This window comes from Nerophis ophidion, unplaced genomic scaffold, assembly GCF_033978795.1.
Source record: "Nerophis ophidion isolate RoL-2023_Sa unplaced genomic scaffold, RoL_Noph_v1.0 HiC_scaffold_43, whole genome shotgun sequence".
Classification (NCBI taxonomy): domain Eukaryota; kingdom Metazoa; phylum Chordata; class Actinopteri; order Syngnathiformes; family Syngnathidae; genus Nerophis; species Nerophis ophidion.
Window position 1 is genome coordinate 377,716 of NW_026906965.1, and position 19,862 is coordinate 397,577.

General features: G+C 40.1%; 3 protein-coding genes and 2 non-coding genes across 7 annotated transcripts in view; 1 reads left to right on the forward strand and 4 right to left on the reverse strand.

The window, feature by feature from the left end:
- Positions 1–19,862, forward strand: part of LOC133546787 (gastrula zinc finger protein XlCGF57.1-like) — a 297,001-nt gene that overhangs the window by 255,684 nt on the left and 21,455 nt on the right. The window lies entirely within an intron of this gene.
- The window catches only part of LOC133546790 (zinc finger protein 391-like), a 277,556-nt gene that overhangs the window by 171,379 nt on the left and 86,315 nt on the right, over positions 1–19,862 (reverse strand). The gene's annotated exons all lie outside the window — the stretch shown is intronic.
- LOC133546798 (oocyte zinc finger protein XlCOF8.4-like) overlaps positions 1–19,862 on the reverse strand; it is a 40,253-nt gene that overhangs the window by 6,081 nt on the left and 14,310 nt on the right. Inside the window, exon 2 of the mRNA XM_061892627.1 lies at positions 1,222–1,444. Within this exon, the coding sequence (XP_061748611.1) occupies positions 1,222–1,444 (223 nt within the window). The remainder of the gene's footprint in view (positions 1–1,221; positions 1,445–19,862) is intronic.
- Positions 12,530–12,602, reverse strand: trnaf-gaa (transfer RNA phenylalanine (anticodon GAA)). Its single transcript has one exon. It is a non-coding gene; the product is annotated as a tRNA-Phe (tRNA).
- Positions 13,438–13,524, reverse strand: trnay-gua (transfer RNA tyrosine (anticodon GUA)). Its single transcript is given in 2 exon segments — positions 13,438–13,473; positions 13,488–13,524. It is a non-coding gene; the product is annotated as a tRNA-Tyr (tRNA).

Sequence of the window (19,862 nt, forward strand, 5' to 3'; positions counted from 1 at the left end):
TAATGGACGGGTGGATATAACGACGGTTAAAATCAGGAACTTTGAAGCTGTTTTTCGGGATATGGCGTGATGGGTACAATTTTGAGAAAAACTTCAAAAAATAAAATAAGCCACTGGGAACTGATTTTTATTGGTTTTAACCCTTCAGAAATTGTGATAATGTTCCCCTTTAAAAGAGAAAATAAGCAGATACTAACAGTAAATGAACAAGTAGATTAATAGTTCATTTTCTACCACTTGTCCTTAATAATGTTGACAAAATAATAGGTGTATAAATGACACAATATGTTACTGCTTACGTCAGCTAAATAATTAGGAGTATTTGTTTGTTTACTTACTGCTAAAGAACAAGTTGTCTAATATGTTCACTATTTCAATTAAAGACTTAACTGCAATTAGAAACATATGTTTAATGGATCTTAAGTTTTTTTTGTTAAAATAAAACCAATAATGCCATTTTTGTGGTCCCCTTTATTGAGAAAAGTACCAAAATAATTTTAGTACCGGTACCAAAGTATTGGTATGGTTCCAACACTCCCAGCTATATTTGAATATTGTCTAATGGAAATGACTGCTGTCTGATAATCACATGAATAACCAGTGTTGGCATTAATACACTTTTTATGTCTTTATACGCATTGAAATCAAAAAGAACGTGCATTTCCTTAAGTCCGCGGGTGCCTGGGATGCAGAGTTTTTGGTTTTATAACCGACCTGCCTTCTCTGGGTCAAAACTCCAGTTTGCTTGATTTTTTTATAGATTATTGCTTTCTGCCGATGTTTTGTGTATTGTGACGGTGTGCTCTTATCCCGCCATCACTTGAGGACCGCCACGTCAGCGGAAGCAAGCGCGCTGTCGGTTGGTAGAGTGGCCGTGCCAGGAACTTGAGGGTTCCAGGTTTGATTCCCGCTTCCACCATCCTAGTCACTGCCGTTGTGTCTTTGGGCAAGACACTTTACCCACCTGCTCCCAGTGCCACCCACACTGGTTTAAATGTAACTTAGATATCGGGTTTCACTATGTAAAAGCGCTTTGAGTCACTAGAGAAAAGTGCTATATAAATATAATTCACTTCACTTATTCACACGATTGATGAGCATTCATTTTTAAATGGTGGTGTTAAAAAGCAAGTATATCTCCATCTTTAGTGATAAATGTGTCCCCCGGATGAACATGTGTCACAAACATTGTATTAGATGATATGTGGATGTTGTGCTTACTTGGACTGTGATGAAGCTGTGAGGACTCAGGTGGTTTGTCTTCATGCTCTTCAGTCTTCACAGAGACAACAGTCAGTGGAAACTTGCTGACATCAGCCTCCTCCTGCCCTACAGGACACTCTCCCTCCTGACTGATCCACACTTCCTCCTCTTCCTCTTTAATGTGGGGGGGCTGTGGATCCTCCTGCTGCTGAAGGGGACGTTCTTCTTGACGAGCGTTCATCTGTTGGACGTCCGCAAGACAACACAAACAAACTTCAGCTCAGATGTGTCAAATGTTGTTTAGTCTATCAAATATAATATTTTCCAAGTGGACTGACACCATTTTGTGGTGATGTTCTTCTACACATGGAATAATCATCAGTTATTGATTATTATGAATTGTGTCATTGATCCTGTTTTCTGCATTTACATTAATTATTGATTAAAAAGTAACAACTTACAGAGATGTTTAATGTCTTTAAGCGTGACTGTAATATACAAAAAAAAACAGTTAAATTATTAAATAAGTCAATATAATTCTCATAGAGAACATATAAAATACACTCCTCAAGAAAAACGCTCGCATTTGCTACAAAGGCCTGCTAGCGGGCTAAAGCTAGCACGTTAGCTTCGAACAACACATGAGGTAAATAAGATAAATAATATGAAAATATATCATGTATATTACCTCATAAGCCGCGTGTACAAGAGAGGAGTGGAATATATTCTTCCTATTGTTACACCAGCAACTCTTTTTTGTCTTCTGTGGCCGGGCGAAGGAAGTGTGCACCACCCACTATTGTCCCAGTGAAACACGTGTTTGAAGGAAGTGTGCACCACTCACTGTTGTCCCAGTGAAACACGTGTTTGAAGGAAGTGTGCACCACTCACTATTGTCCCAGTGAAACACGTGTTTGAAGGAAGTGTGCACCACTCACTATTGTCCCAGTGAAACACGTGTTTGAAGGAAGTGTGCACCACTCACTATTGTCCCAGTGAAACACGTGTTTGAAGGAAGTGTGCACCACTCACTATTGTCCCAGTGAAACACGTGTTTGAAGGAAGTGTGCACCACTCACTATTGTCCCAGTGAAACACGTGTTTGAAGGAAGTGTGCACCACTCACTATTGTCCCAGTGAAACACGTGTTTGAAGGAAGTGTGCACCACTCACTATTGTCCGAGTGAAACAAGTGTTTGAAGGAAGTGTGCACCACTCACTATTGTCCCAGTGAAACACGTGTTTGAAGGAAGTGTGCACCACTCACTATTGTCCCAGTGAAACACGTGTTTGAAGGAAGTGTGCACCACTCACTATTGTCCCAGTGAAACACGTGTTTGAAGGAAGTGTGCACCACTCACTATTGTCCCAGTGAAACACGTGTTTGAAGGAAGTGTGCACCACTCACTATTGTCCCAGTGAAACACGTGTTTGAAGGAAGTGTGCACCACTCACTATTGTCCGAGTGAAACAAGTGTTTGAAGGAAGTGTGCACCACTCACTATTGTCCCAGTGAAACACGTGTTTGAAGGAAGTGTGCACCACTCACTATTGTCCCAGTGAAACACGTGTTTGAAGGAAGTGTGCACCACTCACTATTGTCCCAGTGAAACACGTGTTTGAAGGAGGTGTGCACCACCTACTATTGTCCCAGTGAAACACGTGTTTGAAGGAAGTGCGCACCACCTACTATTGTCCCAGTGAAACACGTGTTTGAAGGAAGTGTGCACCACTCACTAGTGTCCCAGTGAAACACGTGTTTGAAGGAAGTGTGCACCACCTACTATTGTCCCAGTGAAACACGTGTTTGAAGGAAGTGTGCACCACCTACTATTGTCCCAGTGAAACACGTGTTTGAAGGAAGTGTGCACCACTCACTATTGTCCCAGTGAAACACGTGTTTGAAGGAAGTGTGCACCACCTACTATTGTCCCAGTGAAACACGTATTTGGCCAACATTTGTTCTGCGGTTGAGAACACCTCGATGACGTCACACAGGAGGTAGAACAAAACAAGACGTTGTATTGGTTATTATGGTTTCTAGGTCTTAATTACAACGTACATGTGCACGTGTGTGTCGTTTAACAGAGTAAACGTCGTTATTAATTGTTTGTATGCGGATACATTAGTCTGAGTGCACTTTGACGTGCTAGCCTAGCCTGCTGGTTAGCTTAGCTTGTTAGCTGCTAACAAAGAGAGGCGGAAGTGATCGACACATCAAAGCAGAGATCCAATGTAAGTGTAAAGTGTTTTTATTGTGTGAACATGTCTACATTACAAATGATGTGAGTGTTGCTGACTCAGCGAATAACTGCTGCCGTTGGAGAAATATTTGTGATTTTAGAAAAAAAAAAAAAAAACGACAACAGAATAAGAGGAGGAACTTTGTCCAACAAAAAAGGAGAAGGAGCGACAACATCAACTACTGGACAATGTTTTCAAGAAACATCAAATTGTGTTACACATCCAATCATCTATCTTCTTCTGCTTATCTGAGGTCGGGTCGCGGGGCCAGCAGCCTAAGTAGGGAAGCCCAGCCTTTCCTTTCTCCAGCCACTTCATACAGCTCTTCCTAGGGGATCCCGAGGCGTTCCCAGGCCAGCCAGTTTCTAACATAATCGTGAGAGTCCAGTCCATGGTGGGGCCAGCTGGAGACCATCCCGAGCGCAGACAGGTCAGCAACGCAGAGATGTCCCCAACCGTTGCACAGGCGAGCGGTCCACCCCAGGTCCCGACTCTGGACATATCTATATATATATATATATATATATATATATATATAGATATAGGGCTTCACGGTGGCAGAGGGGTTAGTGCGTCTGCCTCACAATACGAAGGTCCTGCAGTCCTGGGTTCAAATCCAGGCTCGGGATCTTTCTGTGTGGAGTTTGCATGTTCTCCCCGTGAATGCGTGGGTTCCCTCCGGGTACTCCGGCTTCCTCCCACTTCCAAAAACATGCACCTGGGGATAGGTTGATTGGCAACACTAAATTGGCCCTAGTGTGTGAATGTGAGTGTGAATGTTGTCTGTCTATCTGTGTTGGCCCTGCGATGAGGTGGCGACTTGTCCAGGGTGTACCCCGCCTTCCGCCCGATTGCAGCTGAGATAGGCGCCAGCGCCCCCCGCGACCCCAAAAGGGAAAAAGCGGTAGAAAATGGATGGATGGATATATATATATATATATATATATATATATATATATATATATATATATAATTAAAAACAAAATAAGATAAGGCTCTGAATTGGTTTCCTAACAAAACCTTTCTACTTATAAAATGCAACATTTTAACGTATAAAGTGCAACATAAAACTGCTTCAAGTTGTAGCTCAGATTAAATAAAATGACAAAACTTTCCTTCTACATACAAAAAGTGCAACATTAAACAGTTTCAAGTCAACTCAGCCTCAGATTAATTTTTCTTCCCCCTCCCCACCCTATAACCCTGATGACTTTCACTCAATTTTCATGTTTTCTGCCAGAAAAATTAGTTTAACCACCTTGTCTGCAGAAAGAGCAGACCTGCTTGCAGTTACAATGTCCCCAGCTGTGAAAAATACCCTTTCGCTGGACACGGAGGTAGCAGGTATGGTGAGGTAGTGCCTGGCTAACTTGGCAGTAAGAGGATAAATGGGCTCATTGTATTTCCACCATAGAAGTGGGTCAAAATCTAGTTTTTAATGCAATATGGTCTTAAATCTGCTGCTGTAAAAACACCAACGGCATTTGTTATTGCTTTAGCTCTGCCTGAGTTGCCGAGTAGAAGCTGCTTGAATGCAGTGGGAGCTGCGTTTGTTCGTCTTTCTCTTCGTTGAAGCCATGTTATCCATTGTTGTATCGCACTGCGTAGCCGAAGTGTTCCCAAACGGGAGATCTTAACGAGGCAGGAGTGTCTTCCAGCTCTGGATTTTACATGTTGTAGTAGCCCGGTCATTGCTAGCATGCCGTGTGTTGTGCCTCAGTGTGCATTGTTGACACAACGTGTGGTGCGCTACTTAATATGTCCGTGTGGAAACTTGTTCGATACACCACCGGACCGAACCGTAACCCCCGTACCGAAACGGTTCAATACAAATACACGTACCGTTACACCCTTAATACACACACATCTGAAGATTATAAAAAAATAAACATATTTGGTGGGCTAAACAAAATGACTCGGCGAAACAATGTTTGGTATGAGTGATATGACCTCAAATCTATATCCTAATAACAATATATGTCACGATACATCATTTGGTATATGATTGATAATAGAAGAATTTCAACACTGTTTACAAAGGCTCTTAATTTGGCAGCTGACATATGCAGTAACATATTGTGTCTTTTCTAATTGTATTATTTTGTCGAAACAATTATTATTAATGTACTTGTTTATTTACTGTTAATATCTGGTTACTTTATTTGAGAACATAGTACTGGGAATGATGTAATAATAGGGACGGCGTGGCACAGTGGGAGAGTGGCCGTGCGCAACTCGAGGGTCCCTGGTTCAATCCCCACCTAGTACTAACCTCGTCACGTCCATTGTGTCCTGAGCAAGACACTTCACCCTTGCTCCTGATGGGTGCTGGTTGGCGCCTTGCATGGCAGCTCCCTCCATCAGTGTGTGAATGTGTGTGTGAATGGGTAAATGTGGAAGTAGTGTCAAAGAGTACCTTGAAAGTAGAAAAGCGCGATACAAGTACAACCCATTTATAGAGGTTGTCGTCTGAAAACACACATGAGCAGACACACTGGAGAAAAACCTTTTATCCGTTCAATATGTGGTAATGGTTTTACACAAAGTTGGAGTTTGAAAGTGCACATGAGAATACACAGTGGTAAAAAACATTTTGTCTGTTCAACCTGTGGCAAAGGTTTTGTAGAAAGTCACAATTTGAAAATACACATGAGAACACACACTGGTAAAAAACCTTTTTCCTGTTCAACCTGTCGTAAAGGTTTTACAGAAAGTCAAAATTTGAAAAGACACATGAGAACACACACTGGTGAAAAACCTTTTTCTTGCTCAGAATGTGGTAAAGATTTTGTACAAAGTCCCCTTTTAAAAGCACACATGAGAACACACACTGGTGAAAAACCTTTTGTCTGTTCAATCTGTGGTAAAGATTTTACAGAAAGTCGATGGTTAAAAGTGCACATGAGAACACACACTGGTGAAAAACCGTTTTCCTGTTCAGTCTGTGGTAAAGGTTTTACACAAAGTCATCATTTAAAATTGCACGACAGAACACACACTGGTGAAAAACCTTTTTCCTGTTCAATCTGTGATAAAGGTTTTACAGAAAACTGGTGTTTGAAAGTACACAAGAGAACACACACTGGTGAAAATTCACATTCCTGTTCAATCTGCAACAGAAGCTTTGGTGAACGATCAAGCCTTGTAGCACACATGAGAATACACCCAGGAGAGAAAGTGTTGAGTTGCAGTGTGTGTGGTGAAAGATTGTCTTCTAAGTAGCAGTGTAAGAAACACAAGTGTGCTGGTGAGAACAGCAGCAGCAAATGAAACTGCAGGATTTGAAATAAACTGTCCAGACTTTCATTTTGACTTTCTAACAACATCAGCACATATAACATGTGTGACATTGTTGTTTTTCCAACAATCTTTTTAAAATGCTTCCACATTTATAGATTAGATATTTTATATTAATCCTTTTTTCAGGCAAGCACATGCATTAATATGCAACATTGTGTACTTTTATTAAAAAATGGACAGAACAATTTGAGTAAAAAGCTGAGTAAACAGTACGGGAAATATTTTACATGCAATAAACATTTTGTGTGTATGTATACACACACACACACACACACACACACACATATATATATATATATATATATATATATATATATATATATATATATATATATATATATATATATATACCCTGTATATTCATCATACAATTTTAGACTTAATTATATGAAATATTGTATTTCTAATTGTTAATAATCCCATAGATTATCACCTTTATATGATATACATATGTACTGGTTCACATCTGAAACATCTTCTGGACCACTTCAGGAAGCATATTATTATTTACTTTATACATCATTTGAACAGTTGTCTTTTATACAATTTTAAAATGTGTCTTTTTAAACCATTTGTTGGGTCTCTACAATCATTTTTATTCATTATCGTCATTACTCTGTATTATGATGATTGTGTTGTGATTGTTTTATATGTATGTCCCCAGACCTTTATGCAGTATAAAAGTGAGAGAAAATGGCAGATTTTTTTTTGTGAAAGGATGGTTTTGTTTTTACAAACTTACATTTGTGTATTATATATATTGTGTTTTAAACATTTGTTTTAATGTTTTTTATTTTCTTTTTTAACATCCCCAAAACAACATCAATATCAGTCAAAGTTTGGAGTGTCAGACAAAAGCCAATATTGTACATCATCCCACAGAGATTTACTTTGCATACATTCTTAAAAAAAACAGTTTATTGTGTTTTCCTATCACAGATCGAACAAGTGTTGTCTTCAATTGCAAAACAACATCCAAAATATTACTTTAAGTGGTCAATTCCGTCTTTTTTTTCTTAAATTAAGTATTTTGCCTTAGAAAGAATGGAAACTTTTAAGTTAAGAGTATTTTTTTGTTCCAGGTTGTACTTAATGAAATCTTCAAATAATAAACTTTTTCTATCAGTCAATAAGTGCATCAGTGACCAAATGCCTTTTTCAAACCATTGCTGTACAAAGATGGATTTGTTTCTCATTTTAATATAAGAACAATTCCATAGTGGAGTATTGTGTGTGATGAAGTTGTGTTTGTAAATTAGTTTCCAGTACAACAACACTTGCTGGTAGGGATGGGTACTGTTCACATTTCAACTGATTCGGAACAAATTCCACTACCTCCAAATCAATACCAGTCCTCAACAGTACGACTTTTTGGTACTTTTGTGTCTGTTAATAATTTTGATTGTTTGCGATAAATTTATATTGCAACGTTTAAAAATAAGATTATTATTGATAACTGCGGTCCTTTCGTTACCCTTTGTTTTTTGGTTTTTTGTTTTCATATCATCAGTTACATGTAGCTTTATTTACATTTGCAAGTCCAGTACGCTAGATGGCTGTAGTGTAAATTCATAATGTGTTTTGTTGCGCCCAAAAAAGTGTTAATACTGTAAATATTGGATTTATTATGCACCAGCTGTCTGATTCTAACATTTATCTTAGTTATAGTTTTAATTAACTCATTTGGTGGGTGTTAACGTCATGAGAAATTGCTAATGCTAATCAGTAGCATGTCAATAGCAAAGCCAATGTATATTAGCATCAAGCTAACATAACTTTTATAGCGTTTTTTTGAGTCCATTTCTTTGTTGGCATTGACAATTGCAAAATTTATCTCAAGGTAGTTTGACTCAGACTGCTCTCAGTGCTGCTGGAGTGATCTCCAAATGCCAAACAGAGGTCAAATGAGTTCCAAGTTAGATATTCAACAGACATTCAACATCCAGCCAGGCTGACTGTTTGAAAACTCATGCCACGTCTGTCAGTCCCTGCTGACAAGTGCTTTACTTTAAGGGACCGTCAATAAAGTACTTGTCATTAGCTCACTAAGAACATTTCAAATGTCAGTAGCTTCAGTCATGTGACCGAGAACCTCAAACCTACTTTCATGTTGTTTGTTCATCACTGCTGTAGTCAGCTCATGCCTTGAATTGTCCAGTTTTAAGTGATAAACAGTAGAAAATGGATGGATGGATGTTTAGTGACAGAGTGGAAACTGTCAAACCTCAAGCCCACCAAGTGCTCGAACCCAAAGCAGTTTTGGGAGAAAAGTTTACTGGTCAGATGAGACTTTGCCTCACCTCCAATCAAGAGTGAAAAGGCTGATCTTTGTACACAAGCAGCTTTTCCAACAAGACAACAATATTAAACACACATAAAAACTGTTTTCAAAGGGTTTCAGGCAGGTTTCTGGAATGTCCGTTCCAGAGACTGGACCTTAACCCTGCTAAACATTTGAGAACATTGCTTTGAACTGGCTCTGTGTCAAGAAAGCAACACATGTCAATCAAATCTACCAGTATTTCCAAGAACGGGGTCAAATATGCAAGTAAAATGTTGCCAGAAGCATCTTGCTTCATTTTTATTTATTGTTACGTGTTGTGAAGAAACCCTGAAGTGCTCTGTTGTAAGAACATCAGACTTTCATTCTGACTTCCAGGATTCAAGTCCATAACTTTTATGGACAGAATTTCGAGGCGCAGTCAAGGCGTTGAGGGGATCGGGTTTGGTGACTGCAGGTTTAGGTTCCTGCTTTTTGCAGATGATGTGGTCCTGATGGCTTCATCTGGCCAGGATCTTCAGTTCTCACTGGATCGGTTCGCAGCCGAATGTGAAGCGACTGGGATGAGAATCAGCACCTCCAAGTGTGAGTCCATGGTTCTTGCCCGGAAAAGGGCGGAGTGCCATCTGCGCGTTGGGGAGGAGACCCTGCCCCAAGTGGAGGAGTTCAAGTACCTCGGAGTCTTGTTCACGAGTGAGGGAAGAGTGGATGGTGAGATCGACAGGCGGATCGTAATGTGGACGCTGTATCGATCCGTTGTGGTGAAGAAGGAGCTGAGCCGAGAGGCAAATCTCTCAATTTACCGGTCGATCTACATTCCCATCCTCACCTATGGTCATGGGCTTTGGGTCATGACCGAAAGGACAAGATCACGAGTACAAGCGGCCCAAATGAGTTTCCTCCGCCTGGGTGGTGGGTCTCTCCCTTAGAGATAGGGTGAGAAGCTCTGTCATCCGAGGGGACCTCAAAGTAAAGCCGCTGCTCGTCCACATGGAGAGGAGCCAGATGAGGTGGTCCGGGCATCTGGTCAGGATTTAGGGCACACCTAACCGATAGGAGGCCACGGGGAAGACCCAGGACACGTTGGGAAGACTATGTCTCCCGGCTGGCCTGGGAACGCCTTGGGTTTCCCCGGGAAGAGCTGGACAAAGTGACTGGGGAGAGGGAAGTCTGGGCTTCCCTGCTTAGGCTGCTGCCCCCACGACCTGACCTCGGTTAAGCGGAAGAAGATTGATGGATGGATTAAGTAATGAAGTTAAAAATTGTACTGATATGATCCAGTTTAAGATGTTGTTCAGATTAATAGTGCTTATAAAGTACAAAGAAGAGGAAAAACTTCAACCTTATTGAAAATAAGATATTCTTCATCTCAGTATGCTAATAATGACTGAATTAATGAATTACATATTACAAAACTGTTGTATTACTCATTCACGGATGTCATTTCACTATTTTACTACAAAAAGGGTCAGTAAATGAATGTATATATTTGTAAACGCTCTGAAGTGGGAAAGGTGTAGGATTAAATAAGCTTTGCTTCATCCTACTCCTTTTCGGACATGATGTAATGTGAAATGGTATTAAAGTGTCTGATGTATTATGTTGTAAGTATGTTCATGTTCAAAATAAACTAAAGAAAGAAATAAAAGAAAGAAAGTTTTGATCGATTGACTGAGTTTATAATACAATTTTACCAAGTGATAAAGTAACAGCACAAAGCACACATCAGTCATATTAAATGATGCATCAAGGACAATACTGTAATGACATCAAATAGATATTTTTAATTTCGCCAGAGTACCTGGTTGGTTTCACATCTTGTTCAACCACTTACCAGAGGGAACAAGATACCTCTTTTTTCAAAAATCATCAAAAAAGTACAGGAAGGGTATGGTGCCATGACCCGGAGTCACACCAGGGTTACTACAGTCACAACACAGAGTACTAACCACTATACCATCACAGCTGTAACAAACCATCCTGAATGATAATGTGTTTGCTTCCCTGTTCATGTTCATAGACAGAATAGTCACATCTAGTTTGAATGCTAGTGACCAAGCCCCAACATGTTTTACTCTAACAAGAGGAAGGCGTGCTCAGGTAAGATTTGTTTTGTTTCACCTTTTTCCTCACCCACTTTATTCTAAATGAATGTCCCGAGTATAACAACAGATACAACTTCCAGTTATCTATTCACAATGATAACAAGACAAAAAAAATGCATGTTCCAGTTAGTAGATATTTATTTTAAATGCAAAAAAACACTCTCAAAGAAACAGCACTGAATTTTGTTTCAGTTCAATTAACAAAAAACAACGAGCTAGTCAGGAGTTGAACCTAGAATCTTCTGATCCGTAGTCAGACATGTTATCCATTGCACCACTAGCTCCGTGCCCTGTAATTTCGTACAAGTTGTATATTGTAAACATCTTAGGCCAAAGGAACACACAGTTTACATGAGGCTTACTACCAAAACAGGGCTTTACTGACTGCTTATGTTGGACTTTAAAATCTAGTGACCTTCTATTTGTTGCAGCTAACCTCCACTAAAAAATAAAACAAAATGCTTCTGGCAATATTTTGGGGAGCATCCAAGTTAAATCCAGCTCAGAGTTTGCAACTTTGGGAGAGGAGCTTCTTTTTTGGTCAAAACCTTCTTACTTGATGAGGATGTAAAACTGGCCTATCTGTCAAAAATGAGCTTTGGGTTCAAGCACTTGGGGAGCTTGAACTTTGACAGTTCCCAGCTTGTCACTGAACATGCTGACTAATTCACTTTCACCTGAGATTGCCAATATGGATGTTCTCTCAGATGTTGGACATATCAGCACATCAAAGGTCCTGGGTAGCTCAGTCGGCAGAGCATCAGACTTTTAATCTGAGGGTTCAAGTGGCTGATGCTGACCTCCATACATTTCTCAAAAAATGTCCCTTTGCCCCCCTGCAGCAGTCTTTCGAATCTATTTTTAATTTAAATAGTTTTCAAAAATGATTGTTTTTTCTCTATTTCATTTGAAAAACTGAAATTCAAAAACATCCCTCACATCCACTTTAGTTCAGGTGGGAGAGCGTTAGTGTGATCATCTGAAGGTTTAACCGCAATACCTTAAACTCAAATAGTTAAGACAGTGTATCTGTATGAAAAAGTTGTGGTTAATATTTTGCTGTAGGTGTGTTAGATGCACCTTCACCTCACACTGAGCTCAGCTTTATTACTCTCAGTTTCAAGTTATACAGTCCAAGACAAACCCTCAAGACAACAAATTTGTGTTTGAAACAGCCCGATGTAAGGCTCAGTTAAAGACCAAACATTGGCTTAAGGAACGATACACCGTTAAACAAAATAACAGCTGTCCAAATTAAAAACGGAGGAAAGGTGTGTCACTACTGATACTAGGATTCCACCAGCAAGGCTGGCAGGCCAGGGAGACCATTTCAGTATTGTAAGAGCCACAGAAGGCTTTTTAGTAAGAAGATTTGATTCAGAAACTCAGCGAGTTGTGCTGAAACCCGGGATCGAACCAGGGACCTTCAGAACTTCAGTCTGACGCTCTCCCAACTGAGCTATTTCAGCTACGAAACGTTTTCTTGGGTTTACATATTCAAATGTAACCAAGGTCTGCCCTATTGGTGACTTTTGAGGGGTGGAAGGAGGTCTTTCCAAGGGGTCTCAAAGTCTAGTATTGGTCAGCAGAACAGGTACTTGAATCCCGGAAGCTCAAAAAGAATGTCTTACGCTCCATGACTGAGCATGTCAGGGTCTCTAAAAAATGTACCAAAATGCTTCTGAAGAATGTTTTATTACCGAGAATGTTATGATTATTGCAAACATTTGGCAGATTTTTCAGAAATGTTCAAAAGTTCTTAGCAGGCTAATAATTAATTCTTCAAGTGTAGATGAACCTTGCTTAGAAGAAAGATAGTTTAAATGGTATAAGAACAGATACAACTACCAGTTATACATTCGCAATAATAAAGAGAAAACAAACACATGTTTCAGTTAGTAGATTTAAAAAAAAAAAAAAAAAAAAAGCAAAATAAACTCCCCCTAAAATTGTACAGAATACTGTTTCAGTTGAGTTAACAAACAACAGCACGCTGGCTAGGAGTTGAACCTAGAATCTTCTAGTCCGTAGTGAGACACATAATCCATTGCATCACTATCCCTACAGAAAGAAACATCTTACTGTAGGACAGGTTGTGTTTGGTAAATATCTTACGCCAAAACAACACACAGTTTACATCCTCAGGATGTAAGACATTATTTGGATTCTTATTTGAACGACGTCACACAGAAATGTAATGTATGAATGAGTGAGAATGAGGGAGGGATGTTTTGGGTTGGTGCACTAATTGTAAGTGTATCTTGTGTTGTTTATCTTGATTTAATCATTTTAAAAAAAGAGTAATCCTTCGAGCCGTATTTGAACCAGCGACCTAAGGATTCCAGCATGAGCAACTACAGTCCTCCGCTCTACCAACTGAGCTATCGAAGGTTAGTATCACCACATACTTACTCTGATGTTTGAGTCACTTTAGTATCAAAGTTGACTTAGTTGACCTAAGTTGACTTAGTTGACCTAAATCACAAGTGTCTCAAAGGGCTGCACAAGCCCCAACAACGTCTTTGGCTCAGATCCCAAATCAGGGCAAGAAAAAACTCAACCCAATGGGATGACAATGAGAAACCTTGGAGGGGACCGCAGATGTAATTAAAAATATACCAAAATGAGGCCACGTCATTGAAGAATGTTTTACTACCATGAATGTTAGGAATATTGCATACAATTAAACTTCATGTAACCTGCCTGAAACCCTTTGAAACCATCCTGTTTGAATACCCTGTTGTGTACCTTGTTCATTTCGCTGTCAATTGGACTTCAACAAAAGTAGCTGACTATTTGTATGGCGTCACATTAGTGCCAAAAATCCAAGCGCATAAAAACTGTTATCGCGTGCTGATTCTCCACTTCGTGCGCGCGGTGCATTTTCGTTTTGGCACTTTGGGCGCGGGTATGCTTAGACGGCCCCTCCTTTCTGATTGGTCAGGCGAAAAAAGCTGAGCGTCAATCTGAAGTATAGCAGGGCGGGTCATGGTCAATATGTATCAAGATAATACAGCTCCTGTTGACAAACACATTCTAAATCATCCACATTTAGTGGAGTTGTGGAAAATGTCAATTGAATTTGATCTAAAAGTCTTTGACGAAGGTAATGTCTCATCTGTTGAGAGAACATCACATAGTTAATGTGATTAATTTATTAATTTTCTTTCCTCTATCTACTTGAAGTTTACACCAGAGTCTACCCGAACCCACTTATCTATGCCTACTTCATATCAGGACCACATGATTAGCATTCTGTGGGTTCTTCCGAGGATGTCGTAGTCGTAGTGGTTTGTACAGTCCTTTGAGACATTTGTGATTTAGGGCTATATAAATAAACATTGATTGATATGGGCCTAATTATTCATGTTATGATTGCAATGACTATTTTAGTAGAATAATGAATGACAGGCTATCACTACAATTAATGAATATGGTTTTAATATTACTATAAAAAGTATTTACGTTTCTGCAAACAACTCAAATTATGGAACATGAGATATCAGCCCAGATCAGTACAGATGGCAGAGTTTAAAATATGTATTTAAAAAACAACCAAAAAAGCTAGCTCCCTACATTAGGCAAATTAATGAATGATATGATATGAATAAACACTCCATGTTTCTTCATTTTACCTCGGACTGCTGGTCCCCATCATTTTATTGGTGTCAATGGTACATGTACTATTTAAATATACAATACTCTGACATTTATAACAAATCGAACTGTTTGGAAATGAGTTGAAGTGGAGAATCAGCGCGGGACAACAGTTTTTATGTGCTTGGATTTTTGGCACTAATGTGACGCCATACATGTACTATTTAAATAACCATAACTTTCTCAATTTTCAACTAATTTCCAAACGGTTCGATTTGTTATAAATGTCTGAGTATCGTATGTATATGTATAATTAAATAGTACATGTACCATTGACATCAATAAAATGATGGGGGCCAGCAGTCCGAGGTAAGATGGAGAAACATGGAGTGTTTATTCATATCTATGATGAAAGGTCCATGGCAGTTCCCTGGGATTAAAAAGAAAGGAAATCAGGTTTTCATGGCTGAACAAGTAAGTCTTTAATACTATTATCTCTCAGATTGAATTTGCCTAATGTATGGAGCTAGCTTTTGTTGTTGTTTTTTTAAATACATATTTTTAACTCTGCCATCTATACTGATCTGGGCTGATATCTCATTTTCCATAGTTTGAGTTGTTTGCAGAAACGTAAATACTTTTTATAGTAATATTAAAACCATATCACTTAGTTGTAGTGATAACCTGTCATTCATTATTCTACTAAAATAGTCATTGCAATCATAACATCAATAATTAGGCCCATATGCTAATCATGTGGTCCTGATATGAAGTAGGCATAGATAAGTGGCTTCAGGTAGACTCTGGTGTAAACTTAAAGTAGAGGAAAGAAAATTAATAGTCCCCCATTGTGGCATACATTCAATATTTACATATACAAATATTAAATGAATAACAATATTTTTTTAAACAGACAAGTGAGGAAAGAAAACACATTTGAAAATATAATTTCCATCATTGACTGACATGTGTGGACTGCTTGTATGAAAAGAGAGATATTGATCTTGACTCTTCATTAACTATGTGATGTTCTCTCAACAGATGAGACATTACCTTCTTTAAAGACTTTTAGATCAAATTCAATTGGCATTTTCCACAACTCCACTAATTTGGACTTTTCTAATGTGTTTGTCGACAGGAGCTGTATCATCTTGATACATATTGACCATGACCCGCCCTGCTATACGTCTGATTGGCCTGCAGCTATTTTCGCCTGACCAATCAGAAAGGAGGGGCGGTCTAAACATAATCGCCCCCAAAGTGCCAAAACCAAGACGGCGCACAAAGACACCGGGCGCAAGCAAAAAGGCGCCAGACGCGCGCAAATGGGTGTCGCGCGCGTGTACGAAGTGGAGAATCAGCGCGCGATAACAGTTTTTATGCGCTTGGATTTTTGGCACTAATGTGACGCCATAGATTTGTCTCAACCGACCATTAAACTTGTGTCCCCAAGGCATTTGGCTCCAACTTCGGGAGAGTAGCTTCTTTTTTGGTCAAAACCTTCTTACTTGATGAGGATGTAAAAGTGTCTTAATTGTCATTAATGAGGTTTGTGTTCAAGCAATTGGTGAGTTGAGCTTTGACAGTTCCCAGCTTGTCACTGAACATCCTAACTAATTCATGTCCACCTGAGGTTGCCAATATGGCTGTTCTCTTAGATGTTGGGCAAATCAGGTTTGAAGAGGGACTGGGTAGCTCAGACAGCAGAGCATCACACTTTTAATCTGAGGGTCCAGGGTTCAAGTCCTTGTTCCAGCAACTGATGCTAGCCTCTTTACATTTCTGCAAAAACTTCACTTAGCAGTCCTGTAACCTGTATTTAGTTTGAGTAGTTTTCAAAAGCAGCCAACAAGATGCCTTACAACCACTTTAGCTCAGGTGGCAGAGCATTAAACTGATCATCTGAAGGTTAAGACGCAAAGTGTTAAAGTGAAGTTGTTAGACAGTGTATGAAAGTTGTGCTTCATCTCTTGCTGTAAGTGTGTTGGATGTACCCTCACGTCACACTGAGCCCAGCTTTACTACTCTCACTTTCAACTCATACATGTTTGTTTACTTTGGACTGTAAGTGTGTTGGATGCACCCTCACGTCACACTGAGCCCCGCTTTACTACTCTCACTTTCAACTCATACATGTTTGTTTACTTTGGACTGTAAGTGTGTTGGATGCACCCTCACGTCACACTGAGCCCCGCTTTACTACTCTCACTTTCAACTCATACATGTTTGTTTACTTTGGACTGTAAGTGTGTTGGATGCACCCTCACGTCACACTGAGCCCAGCTTTACTACTCTCACTTTCAACTCATACATGTTTGTTTACTTTGGACTGTAAATGTGTTGGATGCACCCTCACGTCACACTGAGCCCCGCTTTACTACTCTCACTTTCAACTCATACATGTTTGTTTACTTTGGACTGTAAGTGTGTTGGATGCACCCTCACGTCACACTGAGCCCCGCTTTACTACTCTCACTTTCAACTCATACATGTTTGTTTACTTTGGACTGTAAGTGTGTTGGATGCACCCTCACGTCACACTGAGCCCCGCTTTACTACTCTCACTTTCAACTCATACATGTTTGTTTACTTTGGACTGTAAGTGTGTTGGATGCACCCTCACGTCACACTGAGCCCCGCTTTACTACTCTCACTTTCAACTCATACATGTTTGTTTACTTTGGACTGTAAGTGTGTTGGATGCACCCTCATGTCACACTGAGCCCCGCTTTACTACTCTCACTTTCAACTCATACATGGTTGTTTACTTTGGACTGTAAGTGTGTTGGATGCACCCTCACGTCACACTGAGCCCAGCTTTACTACTCTCACTTTCAACTCATACATGTTTGTTTACTTTGGACTGTAAGTGTGTTGGATGCACCCTCACGTCACACTGAGCCCCGCTTTACTACTCTCACTTTCAACTCATACATGTTTGTTTACTTTGGACTGTAAGTGTGTTGGATGCACCCTCACGTCACACTGAGCCCCGCTTTACTACTCTCACTTTCAACTCATACATGTTTGTTTACTTTGGACTGTAAGTGTGTTGGATGCACCCTCACGTCACACTGAGCCCCGCTTTACTACTCTCACTTTCAACTCATACATGTTTGTTTACTTTGGACTGTAAGTGTGTTGGATGCACCCTCACGTCACACTGAGCCCAGCTTTACTACTCTCACTTTCAACTCATACATGTTTGTTTACTTTGGACTGGCTTTGAGATTGATTGCAAGGTTTGCAGTATCACCAACAGTGACCCACGTGCCATCAAGGCACTTCAGTGCTAGCAGTGGCGTAAACGTCCAAAGAGTTGGAGAGGCTGAGAAAAAGAGCAGTGATTATTGTATCACACGCACCTTGCTCATTGCAGAAAGGTCCTGTCAAGCAGCTTGTCACATTTAACAATCTGATGTTGAGGTCATTTGCTCAGTTTACGGCCAGACTACACTGAGCATGCCGGATCTGGTCAGCTCTGAGAATGTAAGCCCGGTCAGGCCTGGTTAGTATTTGGATGGGAGAGTGAGCGGGAATACCATGTGCTTTACGCCTTTGGCAATGCACCCTTTTGCTTTTCTTACAACGCTTACAGGAACTTGCCATACTTGTCAATACAGCTACATATTGCTCGTCCAAACAAAACCTTGCTCTTCTGACAGAAAAACATGATACAACCTGCCTATCATGTGATTCTACCATGTTGGCAAAATACAAACACACAATATACTGACATATATAACACATAAAACATGGAATTAGAAGTGAACAGTACCCATCCCTACCAGCAAGTGTTGTTGTACTGGAAACTAATTTACAAACACAACTTCATCACACACAATACTCCACTATGGAATTGTTCTTATATTAAAATGAGAAACAAATCCATCTTTGTACAGCAATGGTTTGAAAAAGGCATTTGGTCACTGATGCACTTATTGACTGATAAAGTATTTTATTATTAGAAGATTTCATTAAGTACGACCTGCAAACAGACAAAATATTTTAAGCAATTATAAAGGCTTTTGTTCAAAATATTGTAATTCCTGTAAATCTTTTTTTTTTTTACTTCTTTACTATTTCTTCTTTACTGTATTTTCTCTGGAACAAAAAAAAAATAGAAAATACCCATAATTTGAAAGTTTCCATTCTTCCAAACGCCAAAGGGTTAATTTAAGAAAAAAAGCCCCGGATTGATAACTTTAAATAATCTTTAAGATGTTGTTTTGCAATTGAAGACAACACTTGTTCATTCTGTGATAGGGAAACAAAATAAACACTATATTTTATGAATGAAATGAATGAATGAAATCCCTGTGAGACGATGTACAATATCGGCTTTTGCCTGAAATTCCAAACTTTGATTGATATTAATATTGTTTTGGGGATGTTGAAAAAGAAGAAAAAAAAAATGTCTAAAACACAATAAGGGATCTTTCTGTGTGGAGTTTGCATGTTCTCCCCGTGACTGCGTGGGTTCCCTCCGGGTACTCCGGCTTCCTCCCACCTCCAAAGACATGCACCTGGGGATAGGCCCCTCCCACCTCCAAAGACATGCACCTGGGGATAGGCCCCTCCCACCTCCAAAGACATGCACCAGGGGATAGGCCCCTCCCACCTCCAAAGACATGCACCAGGGGATAGGCCCCTCCCACCTCCAAAGACATGCACCAGGGGATAGGCCCCTCCCACCTCCAAAGACATGCACCTGGGGATAGGCCCCTCCCACCTCCAAAGACATGCACCAGGGGATAGGCCCCTCCCACCTCCAAAGACATGCACCTGGGGATAGGCCCCTCCCACCTCCAAAGACATGCACCAGGGGATAGGCCCCTCCCACCTCCAAAGACATGCACCTGGGGATAGGTTGATTGGCAACACTAAATGGTCCCTAGTGTGTGAATGTGAGTGTGAATGTTGTCTGTCTATCTGTGTTGGCCCTGCCACGAGGTGGCGACTTGTCCAGGGTGTACACTGCCTTCCGCCTGATTGTAGCTGAGATAGGCACCAGCGCCCCCCGTGACCCCAAAGGGAAAAGTGGTAGAAAATGGATGGATGGATGTTTTTAATTCACAAATGTATGTTTGAAAAACAAAACCATCCTTCCACAAACAATTCAGACATTTTCT